The 13263-nt window shown below is 38.2% G+C and overlaps 1 protein-coding gene across 1 annotated transcript in view; it reads left to right on the forward strand.

Moving 5' to 3' along the window:
* Window positions 1-1728: 1728 nt before the first annotated feature.
* GLDC (glycine decarboxylase) overlaps window positions 1729-13263 on the forward strand; it is a gene marked incomplete at both ends in the record, with an annotated part of 30119 nt that continues 18584 nt past the window's right edge. Inside the window, 7 exons of the mRNA XM_079548270.1 lie at window positions 1729-1858; window positions 1962-2097; window positions 8609-8773; window positions 10300-10377; window positions 11043-11190; window positions 11459-11607; window positions 12625-12721. Coding sequence (XP_079404396.1) covers window positions 1729-1858; window positions 1962-2097; window positions 8609-8773; window positions 10300-10377; window positions 11043-11190; window positions 11459-11607; window positions 12625-12721 — 903 coding nt within the window. The remainder of the gene's footprint in view (window positions 1859-1961; window positions 2098-8608; window positions 8774-10299; window positions 10378-11042; window positions 11191-11458; window positions 11608-12624; window positions 12722-13263) is intronic.

The raw sequence follows: 13263 nt of genomic DNA on the forward strand, positions 1-13263 counted from the left end.
TAAATGATAGCCTGCCTCTGCCTTTGGCTCAATTTGGAGTCAAATAAACAAAGACATTGGAATTTCCAAAAAATTGCTGAAGTTAGAATTTTGTAAGAATACAATGCTCTCCTTCAAATCAAACACAAGAACAGCTTTCTTTTTGATAGAGGAAAGTATCCGTAGTGCTAAAGCTTTCACTAAAAGAAAAGGGAAAAAAGGTGGTAAAAGTAGTAAAAAGAAAAAAAAAAAAAAAAAGTCTGGAATAAGCAGTGTAGCAGGAGTATGGAGGAATGGAACTTCACTGCTATTTAGAAACTTTGCTTTGGACAGGGCTGAGATCGAATAAACACATGACTCCTGAGCATCCAGGAAAATTGCAACAGTTCACCAAAAGCAAGAAATCAAACATTATACATTAAATGTAACAGTGACTAAGAGGCAGAGAAAGGATGAAGAACATTGTGACTGAAACTGAAGATCTGTAAAAAAAACAAACGAAAAACACCTTTGTAGAAGTGTTACTGCCATTTAGATGACTGTGGAAGAAACTAATCGAAGGAAAAAAATAATTAATTTTTTACATATTAAATGAACTGTCAGCTCTAGGAGTAAAAGGGGAAGTACAAGTTTTGAAGTCAGAGATGAAGTGATTGTGTCTTATGTCTGCAGAAGATAAAAAATTCATGAACTTGATGTTTCCTATGGAAAATAATTTGCCAGCAGATTCTAGAGTATCAAATATTTGATCTCTTCTGATGGAGTAACCCGCAGTGAGAAACAAATTTTGAAATATCCAGGGCTCAAGTTTTTCTGTGTTGGTGATTTATAGCCTCATATTCCAAAGTCTGACTTTCAGATTGTAATGCAGAACAGACAGAGTAACTCAGTGCAACTACGGTACTGCTGCTGCACAGCAGTTTCCAGGGTCAGAATTGGGGAAAAGTAACAAAAAAGAATCTTTCCAAGCACCTCATCTAGGAGGCTTGGTGTCCAGTTTCACCAGGTTTGTTAGGTTGGGCATGGTTATCCGTCCTCATATTGTTACAAAGCTTACTGACCATTTTCTGCATCCTCAAGTAATAAGATTAAGGTAGTTGGTGAGTCTTTCCTTTTGGTTGGTGTTCGTTAGAGTTATTTGCTAGAGGGTTTGCCAGTACATGATTTTTGTATGGGCATATGATCAGTGAGAAGCATGTTGAAGCAAGAGCAAAACTGGACTGCAGCTGGGAGAGACAGGATGTGCTTTCACCTTTCATCTGGACACTTCAAAGTGCTCGATTGTAATTGCTAAGCTAGATTGGCAGATTCTAATTCAAGCTAATCTTGAATGGAATTTCTTAAGCTAGAAATGTCTGTTCACTTTTTTTTTTTTTTTTTTTTTTTTTTTTTTTTTAATTAAATAAACCTCTGAAGGAAACTTAATATTGAATGAATAAAACTTTTCCATTTTATCAGCTGTTTAGGGAAAGTGCCTAACGTCTGTAGAGGGGGGAAAATAAAGTTCTCTGATGAATGGTTCCTTCTGAGACGTACTGTAACGCATATGGAAAAAACCTGGAATGCACATTGCCTTACAGCAAAAAGAACTCCACAAGACATGTTTCTCTCATTATCATTTTCACAGTGGTGAAACTGCATTTTCTGGAGAGAGTAACTGCCTAAAATGGAATATTTATGACTGAGCTGTCAAATCTGATTCATGTGGTAGGACAATAGAGGAAAAGTAATATAAATATTTACGTTCAGATGTATCCATATCAGCTGTTTCTTAAAATTAATGGGGACAAATGCTCATATTTGGTAGAATTTAAGCTTTCCCATAGTGCTTTAACATTTTGGCCTCACTCTGTTATTGTTCCTGTGTCAGTCATTACTGGTAAGTTTCTGTATGAGGGAATATTTTATACAAGGCATTTTAGTTAAAATCTGTTAGTGTTGTGTGTAACTGAAGTTTTCTGATATTGCTTTTTCTCAATTAGGTGAAAATGAAATCCTTGAAACGTTATACAGTATAGCAAGCAAGAACAAGATATGGAGGTCCTATATAGGCATGGGTTATTACAACTGCTCAGTGCCACAGCCCATTGCACGGAACCTTTTGGAGAATGCAGGATGGTAATGTACAGCATTTTCATGCTAAATACGTATTTATAAAATTTGAACATGTTTGAAATTCACCTTATAACTACTGCAGACAGATATGGCCCAAATCTACTTTTATGATTAAGGCTCTTGTGTTTTACTTTATTTTTATGATTAAGGCTCTTTGTGTCTGTACTAGTGTAGGGTGTAGAAAATGTCTTGCTGTTATTGAAGCTAGAGAGAGGAAAGAAAATTTTTTGACTTTAGAAGATACATTTTCTGTAAAATATTTCATAAAATCATAGAATATTATTGACCTAGAAGTCATGACTTCTATATACAGTTATCAAACCAAGAATGTTTTAGTTTGCTTTAAGGAAGTGTAAAAACTTAATTCTTGAACTTAATTAGTTCTTTCACAGCTTCTGCTTAGAACTAAAGCAGCAGCCTCCTCCACTGTATTTTTGAATGGAGGAAGTTAAACAACATGCGGTAGTTTGAGTATTATATTCTTATGAGGTAGAAGGCAGCCTTGGAAATCTCAGAGGCTTTTCATCTTAAAATTCCATCCCCGTGAATCTGGTGAATCTGTATCCACAAAGTATGTTCTTGTCTGAACAAATAATTGATTCCACTGATGCCTGAATGTAGGTAGACAGTGATAGCTGATAATTAGTTTTTGAAAAGGCAGAGGGCATTTTGATCTTATCATTCAATGAATGTTTAGCTTTTTGAGACAAGCCTGACTTATGGACTCGAATTGGACTCATTTGGCTTTTCTCAAATGTAAAGAGGAAATCTTTTAATGCATTAATTTGTATTTCATAAACAGTGTTAGTCTAAATAAAAGTGGGATCTTTAAGTTGCTCATATTTAGAGGTTGTAAAAAAGCGCTGCTTCTTAGACACTGTATCTTTTGAGTTTCCATAAATGGATCTCTGTATCTGCAGACTTCCAAGACTTTGGAGTGTTTGCTTTGAGTGCTTCATTTGTGTCTCAGATTTTTTGAGTTGACTACAGAGTTGCACTTTTTGTATCTAAGGAATCTACACAGTGTATATAAGCCAAATTTTAATTAGTCTCATCCCGGTTCTCTTTTTCAAAACATGTAAACTAAGTATTTCAGTAGAGTGTAACAAGTAACCACTTGTTAAAGACGGTAGAAAGTGGACCAAAAGGAGCTGTGTATTTTGAAATCCTAACAACTTACGTAGTAGTATTAAAATGACTGGTAGATTGTATCTAGAAATCTGTTCTTGCAGTGTCCAGTAAAATCATATGGCTAAAATCCTAACAGCTAAACCTACAGAAGAATAAAAAGAATTATGTTTGCTGGGAGGACAGAAAGAGAGAAAGTGTGAGGGAAGTAATTCTCCCTCACATGCAGACTTTTTATAGAAGCTGCTTTAAGAAACCACGGCTCTCCTTATGTCATCTGAGTGTTTAACTATCAGTGTTAAAGCAGTGTGCATTATGGAGCTGGGGAAATTCTGCAAGTGCAGGTTTATTGTTTCTTCCCAGTTCTGGCTCTCTCACATGACTGCTTGGCAGTCATTAGAGGAAAGCTTGCAAGATGAGTTTGAAAAAGAATGCTTGTAGGAGACTGAGCGCAGAAATGGAGGACTTTCAGTTTTTTGAAGCAACTGAACTTGCTAGAAGGAGGCAGGAAACGCAAAGATAGATTTCAGGAGAAAATTATTTTTGAGCAACGTATTTGCAGCTGAAAATGAACCTACTCAGTAGTGGATCTGCTTTCTTTGAATTTGCCAGAAACATCTTCCCAAATCTCAGGTTCTGCTAAGAAAATAACACTGCTGGAGTTTCAGAAGTTTCTGACAGGACAACTGCGTATAGTATCTGTTTGCAATATAAGCTTAACTTTGAATAAAACTGTCTGACAGTACCATGCACTAATTCACTGCCTAACAGCATTAGAAAAGATTGGACATCCTTACCTTTTAAGCCTGAATCCCATTTGAAAAAGATCCATATTCATGAAAGAAGCTACTTGAAAACCTTTTGGATAGATATTCTTTATACAGTTTTATATCCAACAAACACTTTGATTCAAAGAAAATAAGCAGAAAACCCTCTGTAGTGAAACAGAGCTTTACTGGAATGCAGCAATTAAAATTCCTGTCTTCTGGTGAGGCATTTGATTTAGTCACAGAGCGTACCCCTTATTTTTGATACTTGGTTTGCTTTTGGTCTTGATGCTAGCTGCTAACAATTCCTTGTTCCTGGCACTCTGTAACTAGCAGTTCTATATTAATAGTGGATGGATGCCTTAGATGTATTTTCCATACACTACTGAGTTGTTAAGAACAAAAATATTAGCCTGCTTTTTTAAAAACCAGAAGCAGGTCAGTATGTATACTTGCTTTATCTTTAGAAAAGACAGCGCAGACAGAAGGATTTGTTTGGGGGTATATTACCCATTATGTGACATCCAGCACAAGCCCCTCAACTACATAAATACCCCACCTGTCTACTGGCTTGAATGAGTAGTGTTTATTCTGCTGTGTCTCATTTTCACATGAGTTTTTTTACACCAAATGTGCTGAACTCTTGCCTAAATAGCACTCAACTTTGTCGTTAATGTGAACATAAATGAATGACTAAAGATATGAAGGATATTTGGCTTCATAATCGGCTTGTAGGGTGATTAGGCTTTTTTGTTAACATATGAGTTTCTTATTAAGGTATATATCAAAACAACATAGTATTTACATTACTACAACAGATACAAAGAGCACAGTGACACTATTTGGTAGTATTTTGTAGCTGAGAATTTGGTCTATTTTTCAACACAGTCACCACCATTAGCTATACATCCTCACCAGCGATTAACAAAAGTGTGTGTGCTGGGCCTGTACCAGTGGAGGTGACCCACTGTCACCACAGCTGAAACACACCACTCACCACTTCCCTGTGCTCACGTTGACTGTTTGGTCTCTAAAAACATTAACCAAACATCAGTGAATGTCAGTGGCTGCCACTTTTTCTGTGTGGAGGAATTCAATTCTGTGCCTTTGCTTCTTATGCACTTGCATGTCAGATGGATGCCATTTTGTCATACTGTCCCTCTGCTGCCATCTCTTGCATGGCAACAAAAGAATAGAATCACAGAGTGGTTTAGGTTGGCAGGATCTTGAAGACCCCTGGTCTGGATGACCTGCCATGGGCAGGGCTATCACCCACTAGCTCAGGCTGCCCCAGGCCCCATCCAGCCTGGTTTAGAGCACCTCCAAGGGTCAGACATCCACAGCTTCTCTGGGCAACTTGTTCCTGTACCTCATCGCTCCCTGAGCAAAGAATTTTTTTCTCAAATCTACCATATATTTCCCCTATTTTAGTTTGAAGCTGTTTTGCTTGTCCTGTCACTATCAGACTGTGTAAAATGTCAGTCCCCATCTGCTTGTAAGCTCCCTTTAAGAACTGGAAGACCATAATGTGATCTCTTATGCAGCCTTCTATTGTCCAAACTAAACAAACCCAGCTTCTTCAGCTTTTCGTGAAAGAGATGCTCCAGATCTCTGATTATCTTCATGACCTTCTTCTGGACCCAAACCTGCAGCTTTCTTGTACTGGGAACCCCAAACCTGGACATAGTACTTCAGATGGGGACAATAATCCCCTTGACCTGTTGGCCACCCCCTCTTTTGATGAAGCTCAGGATAAAGTTGGCATTCCAGACTGCAAACATACACTGCTGCCTTTTTTTTCCACCAGGACTCCCAGTGTAACTGAACGTTGGTGGGAAAATTCAACTTCTATAGTCCTGCCATGAACATACACCTCTGACGCTGTGGTCTGATGTAATAAAGTAGGAGGCATTACTTTTAGAGCAACCCTAGTATATTTGCCTATCTATCAGGCCTTGAAAATCTGTGAGACATTTTGTAACATCTTGCAGTGGAGCATGGTGCAGAGATCTCCAAAGTACTTCACTTTTTTTTATCCACAGGCATAAAGTATGTAAAAGTGAAGTAATCATACCAAGGATATCAGCAGTCTTAACATCACCTCTGTAACATAGTAGGCAGTAGCACTTAGCTCTCATGCACTGCATTGTAAAATTTACTGTATATGATACAAACTTTAAGCAATTATCTTCCACTTGCAGACTAGGTACAGAAAGCTGCACAAGCAACCCACAGACCATGCCAAATTGGCAGGAAATTCAGTGTCTGTGCTTTGACTGGAAACTGGCATGTCTCCATGCCTATCACAGGACCATCCTGCTTTCTCAAATCCACAAGTAAGATACTGCTTATGTAGGTTGGTTTGAAATTATGCAAGAGGTCTGTCTTTACTTTACATTCGTGTTAGTTTACTGTCAGATCTCAAAAAGAAAACTCTATGACTGGAAATACAAATAAATGCCAGCTCTGGCAATACATGAGATTCATGTTGTGCATGTCTAAAACTGCAAGAACATATGTTATAGTCGAAGTATGATGTTGTTTATGAGTACAATAACTTTCCAGATATTTAATAAAACTATAGAAGAAATTACTGTAGGAGGTATATGGTGAAGTGTTTTGACCGTATGTTAGGAAATAACTTAAACATACCTTCACATTTTATTGACTGTGCACTTGCAAGTACTGATCAAGAACTACTTCTCTTGAGTGTTTTTTGCTAATGGACTCTATGCACATTCTGCCATTTCATTAGTATTTCTCAAAGGAGATATTTTAAGGTGAAGTAGAAACAAGAGCTAACTTTAGAATAAAGAAGCTGTAATTGTTATTTTTGCAGTGAATGTATTGGTTTTCCTGTTAAATCTAAAACAACCCCAGCTCCTATGTACAAAAACTGCTCCTTTGTAAAGCAGGATTTTTGATCAACAGCCTAGCTGTGGGCTAAAAGCATGTTTCCTGGATACAGCTTGCTTCGATGCCAGGCTGACGATGCCAGCCTTGCAGGGACACAGTACTTAAGTGTCTTTCTAAACCTTCCTCAGTGTTGAAGTTTGTATTTATGCAAATGTTTCTGAGTGCAGGATGAGGCAAAGAGTGAAAAAAATACCTATGTTTGAAATAGCTACAAAAGCAACAGCCATTTAACATCAAACTGTCTGACACAGGCTGTAGAAGGACTTTGTTAGCTTCCTGTGGAAAGTTTCCTGTGTTATGACCCATCTGCCATTGTGAACTTGTGAGCCCAGGTCTGCAGAAACACTTTTGGTCCTAAATGATATCAACTGGAGATGGTATTTTCCTCCAATTTTCTTGAAGAAAAAAAAAAAAAAGGCAGTTTGCAGTTTGTATTCCTTGTCATTACAGTAATTTAATTTGAATGTTGATGCTAGTGGACTTCCGCATGCAAAGTAGCCACTAACCTAAGCAGAAGAGACATGCTAGTTGGTTTGGTTTTTTGGCGTTTTTTAAATGTTGCTTTGATTGAGGGATAGTTTAGTGTACTTCTTAGATTTGATCTCTGCAAATGTTTACTTCAAAAATGAGTTTTGCTTTTAAGGATTTGATTTGTAAATGACTTTAGGAACATCATTTAACATGAAGTAAACATTGTCATAAATATTCAGGCAAGAGTTGCGTTGCAGACTAAAACCAGCTATTTTATTTGAAGAAGTAGTGGAGAAGTATCGTTATTTTGAGAAAGTATTCAGATGCTTGAACAGTGCCAATCAACCTTTAAAGAGAAGATTATGTGTTTAAATAAATGCTTCAGTCCTACTGAAGATTTCTTCACTAGTGAAGCTGTTAAGCATGAGCAATGGTTGTTTGCTCTAGTACTGGAATTAAAGATTTCACTGTTGAACTTCGTGTCCTTACTGAAATTGGTCATTTTTATTTCAACCATTTTCAGCATTCAAAAGCATAGCATTTATCTGGTGTGTTATCCTTTCTCTGCTGGAGCAGTAGGATTGAGAACTATCAAATTCGCATCTGTTTAGTTTCAGAATGGATTAAAAAAAATAAAACAACAAAGAATGGTGAAACTTCATTTAAAAACTGTTTGATTATAACCTGTGAGTAGAAATCCTTTTAAAACTGCCTACTTGCAGTTCCATTATACTAATTGTCCATTCTCAAGAAGTGGTGTGTTGCTAAGCCTGAACCTGAGAAGTGCCAATTGCCTTTCCTCCCGTGAGTGCAGAGTACTTGGCAAGCACAAGATTTCAGAAACAGCATGTTGACAGACAGCGACAATACTTACATACGCTTGTTCAGACACAGAGATGTGACTCAGTTCTCTCACACTCTGATCCTTCTACACCTCTCTCTTCTCCAATAACCAATCCTATGACAACTTTAGAAGTTATTTCTCTTTTCAAAATGGAGGAAGATAATTCATCTGTAAAAAGCCAAGTCAGAATGAAGTGAGAAGATACCCTCAGGTTTTCAGGAGAATAATAAATTATAACAACCTAAAAATAAATGTTTTCTAATTGGTGGATCATACTCAACAATATCATTTTGGGTTGGGTTTTTTTGTTGTTGTTGTTGTCGTTGTTTTTTAATGGTATAAACCTGTTAGGTATTCTGTAACCAGACTCTGAGTTCTTTCCTTACAGGGTTACCCAGTATACTCCTTACCAACCTGAGGTCTCCCAGGGCAGACTGGAGAGCCTGCTAAATTACCAGACTATGGTGTGTGATATCACAGGAATGGATGTGGCTAATGCATCTTTGCTGGATGAGGGGACAGCTGCTGCAGAAGCTATGCAATTATGTCACAGGTACTATGTTTAAATTTATGGTTAAATTACAGCAGGAAGGAATTTGGTGTTTGAAAGACATGTCGGCTGTGTAGGCATGAGTAGTTTGAAGTTGAATGCAGCCTTTTCACTGTGAGCAGATTGCTGAATAGCTAAGGCTCATGCTAGTAAGCCTCACCAGCATTTGCCATTGTTAATGTGTTTGAGAAGTTTCAAGCCTTCAGAAATGTAAGGACCCGAAAACTAGAGTGAAAGGCTGGAACAAGGAACACTTATCCTTGGTGGAAGAGGATTGAATCAGGGAGTATTTATGAAAATTGAGCATACGTGAGTCCTCAGAGGCTTATAGAACCAGATTTCCTCTCCAGAGGGGTCTAAAGACAGCATGCTCCAGTCTTCGGTTGACTCACCAGGGACTCATGGACCATCTGACTATCCATCATATGAGTCCTCATACTGGCATTCAGACTCCCATATGCACACATATGCAACGCAAATGTGGAGTGCCTCGCCCAAAGAAAGGAATTAAACCAGAAGAAAGGAAGACTACACCATTCAAAAGTGTGACTTATCCAAATCAGCCAGCAGCTGGCCCCTTTTATCCTCTTATCTCTCAATTTTTTCGTACTCAAAATCACTTTGATCTATGTTTTCCTTTGATTTTTCCTACTAATATCCCATAGTAAGCCCTGAAATGCCTTTCTGCTGCATCCCATAATGTATCCCACACTTCTGGGATAGCACTGAGGTTGCCAGGCAAGGTATCCCTTCTTCTGATTCTTTATCTTGGTTCCCACCTCTCTCTGTGCTTGCAGAGGTCGCTTCTAGTGGACTGGTGTCTCCTCAGATGGATCTGGAAGTAGCAAGAACAAGGTGTGACCTGTGGTCTTCATCTGCCCTTGCCTTGCAGTGCTCCCTTATGGGGCTGCAGGGGAGCTTAACCTAACAGTCTGTGGCATCAGATTCTCATGTCCGTATCCAAACATACTTTTAAAGAACTGTACTGTAAGGGTATTTGAAAGGAATCTGTAAATCAAATGAAGTTTGAGAGGCATTACAGAAGGTCACTGGAGTCTCTATTATCAAGGAGGAGACTATACTGTTGCTCAGAATGTCAGCCTGACATATAGTCATGCCATTTTACTGGAGAAAACCAGGCAAATATGCAAGGTTCTGTTTTATTATTTCAGTAGCACCTGTTTAGTTATCCAGGGAAATGCAGATAATCTGCATTGGAGAATGCAATTGTACTTCTTTATGAGAGTAGTTGTGAATGGAGGCATTCTTGATGCTTTGTCAGTTGGCTCCTGGTCCTGTTTCATAGCCTGCTTTAATTTTTATTACGTTTGAATCTCACTGGAGTGTCTGCAATGAACTTTGTTATTCTAAATTGCCTAGAACTTTCATATACTTAACGTACTTATGAACATCAGAATTTGCAACTTCCTTTTTACTTTATGAAAACTAACATTTAGAAAACAGGTTAATTCCATAGAAAAAAATGTATTCTTAATATAGGACTCTTTTTTAATTCCTTTTTTTAACAGGCACAACAAAAGAAGGAAGTTCTATATAGATGCCCGATGCCACCCACAGACTATAGCAGTGGTCCAAACTAGAGCAAAGTAATGTTCTTCTCCATCTTCCACTGTATCTTTTAACTTAAATTGAATCATTTTTCATCTACATGATATGCTTGACATGCTTGAACTGTAAGATTACGCTTTCTCAGCAAAATAGAAGCAGAAATCTGTTAACATTTGGTGTTGCTTCTAATTTTCTATTCACATCTAACTGGTGAAGTAAACCAAGATGTTTAAAAAGAGACTGAACATATGATAACAAGAAAATATTTATTTTTTTCCTTAAATTTCTGTGTGCAGATACACGTGTTTGCTTTTGAATTCAGTTTGTTCATCTCTTTTTAGCTGGGAAATAACTAAGCTGAGATAGTAAAACTTCCCTTTTAGTAAAAATTAATTCCATTCTGAATTTGAAGTCGCTATCTTTGAAAAATATTACTTCTTTCTGGAAGTTAAACTTGCAGCAAAACCTTGGTATTAAGTAGGTTATGAATAGTCTGCTCTTCTCCTCTGCATATTTTTGATGATGATATCATCAGATGCATTTATTCTTTCTGAACTTTCTGAATGTTGTTGGTGCTGAGCAGGATCAATTATATGTATGTTAAAGAAAAGATTCCTTAGTCCGTAGAAATATCTTGTGAAGTATCACTTCAAGGCAGGAAATAATTTGAATGTGTTGTATTGTACACGTTCTTGTTTTCCAGTTATACAGGTGTTATCACTGAGCTCAAATTACCCCATGAGATGGATTTCAGTGGAAAGGATGTCGGTGGAGTATTATTTCAGTATCCAGACACCGAGGGAAAGGTGGAAGACTTTTCTGAACTTGTTGAAAGAGCGCATCAGAATGGGGTAAAGTAAATGTTACTTGTCTCATCAGATTTCACTCTGGCGCATAAAGCAGCCGTGGTGTCTGTGCAAAGTGTTATGTGAGATACTGTGTAAAGGTTACCTTGCACATCAGCGCTGTGCAAGTGAAAAGAAACTGTTTGAAGGTGTTAGAACCTAGCTCCCATGCAAGCAGCATTCCTTCAGAAGAGAGGCTGACTGCTTTGTTCACTTCCCCCCTCAGACTCTTACCTGCTGCGCTACTGACCTTCTGGCTCTCTGTATTCTGAAGCCTCCTGGGGAGTTTGGAGTAGATGTTGTCTTGGGCAGCTCCCAGAGATTTGGCGTGCCACTCTGCTATGGGGGACCCCACGCAGCATTCTTTGCCGTCAAGGAAAACCTAGTGAGAATGATGCCCGGCAGGATGGTGGGCGTTACAAGGTAAAGGCTCCCCTCACCTTTCATCTCTTCAGGGAAAACCCAAATGAAATAGACTTTACAAATAACATCTGACCTTATCATTGTACCAAACATCTTTATTTCTTGAAAACCAGGAGACTAAAGATTAGCTTCAGTTTTTAGGAAGCAAACTTAAAGCATTGCATGGAATGATGTCGTGCTGTGCCCTGCCTACAGTGCTTGCTGCCATGTGGGATGAAGAAATAACCTACACTGCAGAGATAATTAATTATGATGGAGTGAGGCTGTGCAAGCTGATTTATTCTGCCTGTTTGTACTGTAATATCCCTTTCTCTTACACTAAGTCATCAAAAAACTGGGAAGTAGAAAGTACAGTGACTTGAGGAAAGTAGTCTGGCTATTCATAACCCTACATATGTACATATATACATATGTCCCTGTGCATTGCAGGGGAGCTGGGCTGGATGACTTTTTAAGATCCCTTCCAACTCTAAGGTTTTTATGATTCCACATATGCAGATTTCTATATATGCGTAGAGTTCATTCTTCTCTTCAGTGTCAGTGAAAGTGTTTGTAAAAGGATGCAGGGCTGGTTCTTAGTTCTCCAGTCTCAACATGCTGGGAAGGGACCCTTTACAGGATGGACTGACCATAGTCCTTTTAGTTAATCCGTACGGCTGTGTTGTGCAGGTTACTTCTATGTACGAACCCTGCATGCTATTGCTGGACATAAGAAAAGATGCTTTATGATTGGTGTTCACAGCAAGTCCTGGGCTACATTCATTAAAACATTTAAAGCAGGGACACTCTGTGATACCTTAAGGAGGGTACCAGATTTTGGTAGAACACTTTCTATGCACTGTTCCTGGCTGGGCAGACTTGCCAGACATGATGTAAGAACAAATCAAGAGACCTTAGACCCTGTCTGATGTTCCTTCTGTGCTTATAGGACAGTCAAGGTTAGTATGCATAGAGCTTGGTCTCTTAGCTTGCTGTCATTTTGAAGTAGCAAAAACAGTACTTTCCTGTGTGTCTTAGAGATGCAAATGGAAAGGAAGTTTACCGACTGGCTTTACAAACCCGAGAGCAGCACATCCGGAGGGATAAAGCTACCAGCAACATCTGCACAGCACAGGTGACCCATCTTCTCTGCTTCCGTAATATAACTGTAATGTTGAAGTCATAACACCATAGTATCATGGTTTGGCTTTCCTTCTGAGACTTTTTATTGAAAAAGGAAGAATGTTGAAATATACTCCCTCATGTTTATGTTTCAAGTCCTTTGGAAAAATGGGACTATGCTTGAAGAGAGGGTAATAGTATGTATTTCTTTTTAAAACAACTTGAGCTCAGAATGAGCCCATGTATCCCTCTGCTTTGCTGAGTAGTGCTGTGTTTATTACAAATGAGACAGATTTTCTTAATAAATTCTGATCATCCGAAACTTGCAAAATTCAAAGCAAAAATTCTGTTCTGAAATTCAGAGGCTACTTAGACATAAATACAGATTGACAACTTGAATATGGGATTTGATGCAAAAATACTACATTGCCCCCAAACTCTCTTTAAGTAAAATATTATGATTAAATTTGCAATTACTGTAAATAGTTATCTTTAGCATCTGCTAGACAAGTTTATAAACTTTTCTGTTCCTACTGATATATTGTTCACACTCTT

Source organism: Tetrao urogallus (genome assembly GCF_951394365.1).
Source record: "Tetrao urogallus genome assembly, chromosome: Z".
In the NCBI taxonomy this organism is placed as follows: Eukaryota; Metazoa; Chordata; class Aves; order Galliformes; family Phasianidae; genus Tetrao; species Tetrao urogallus.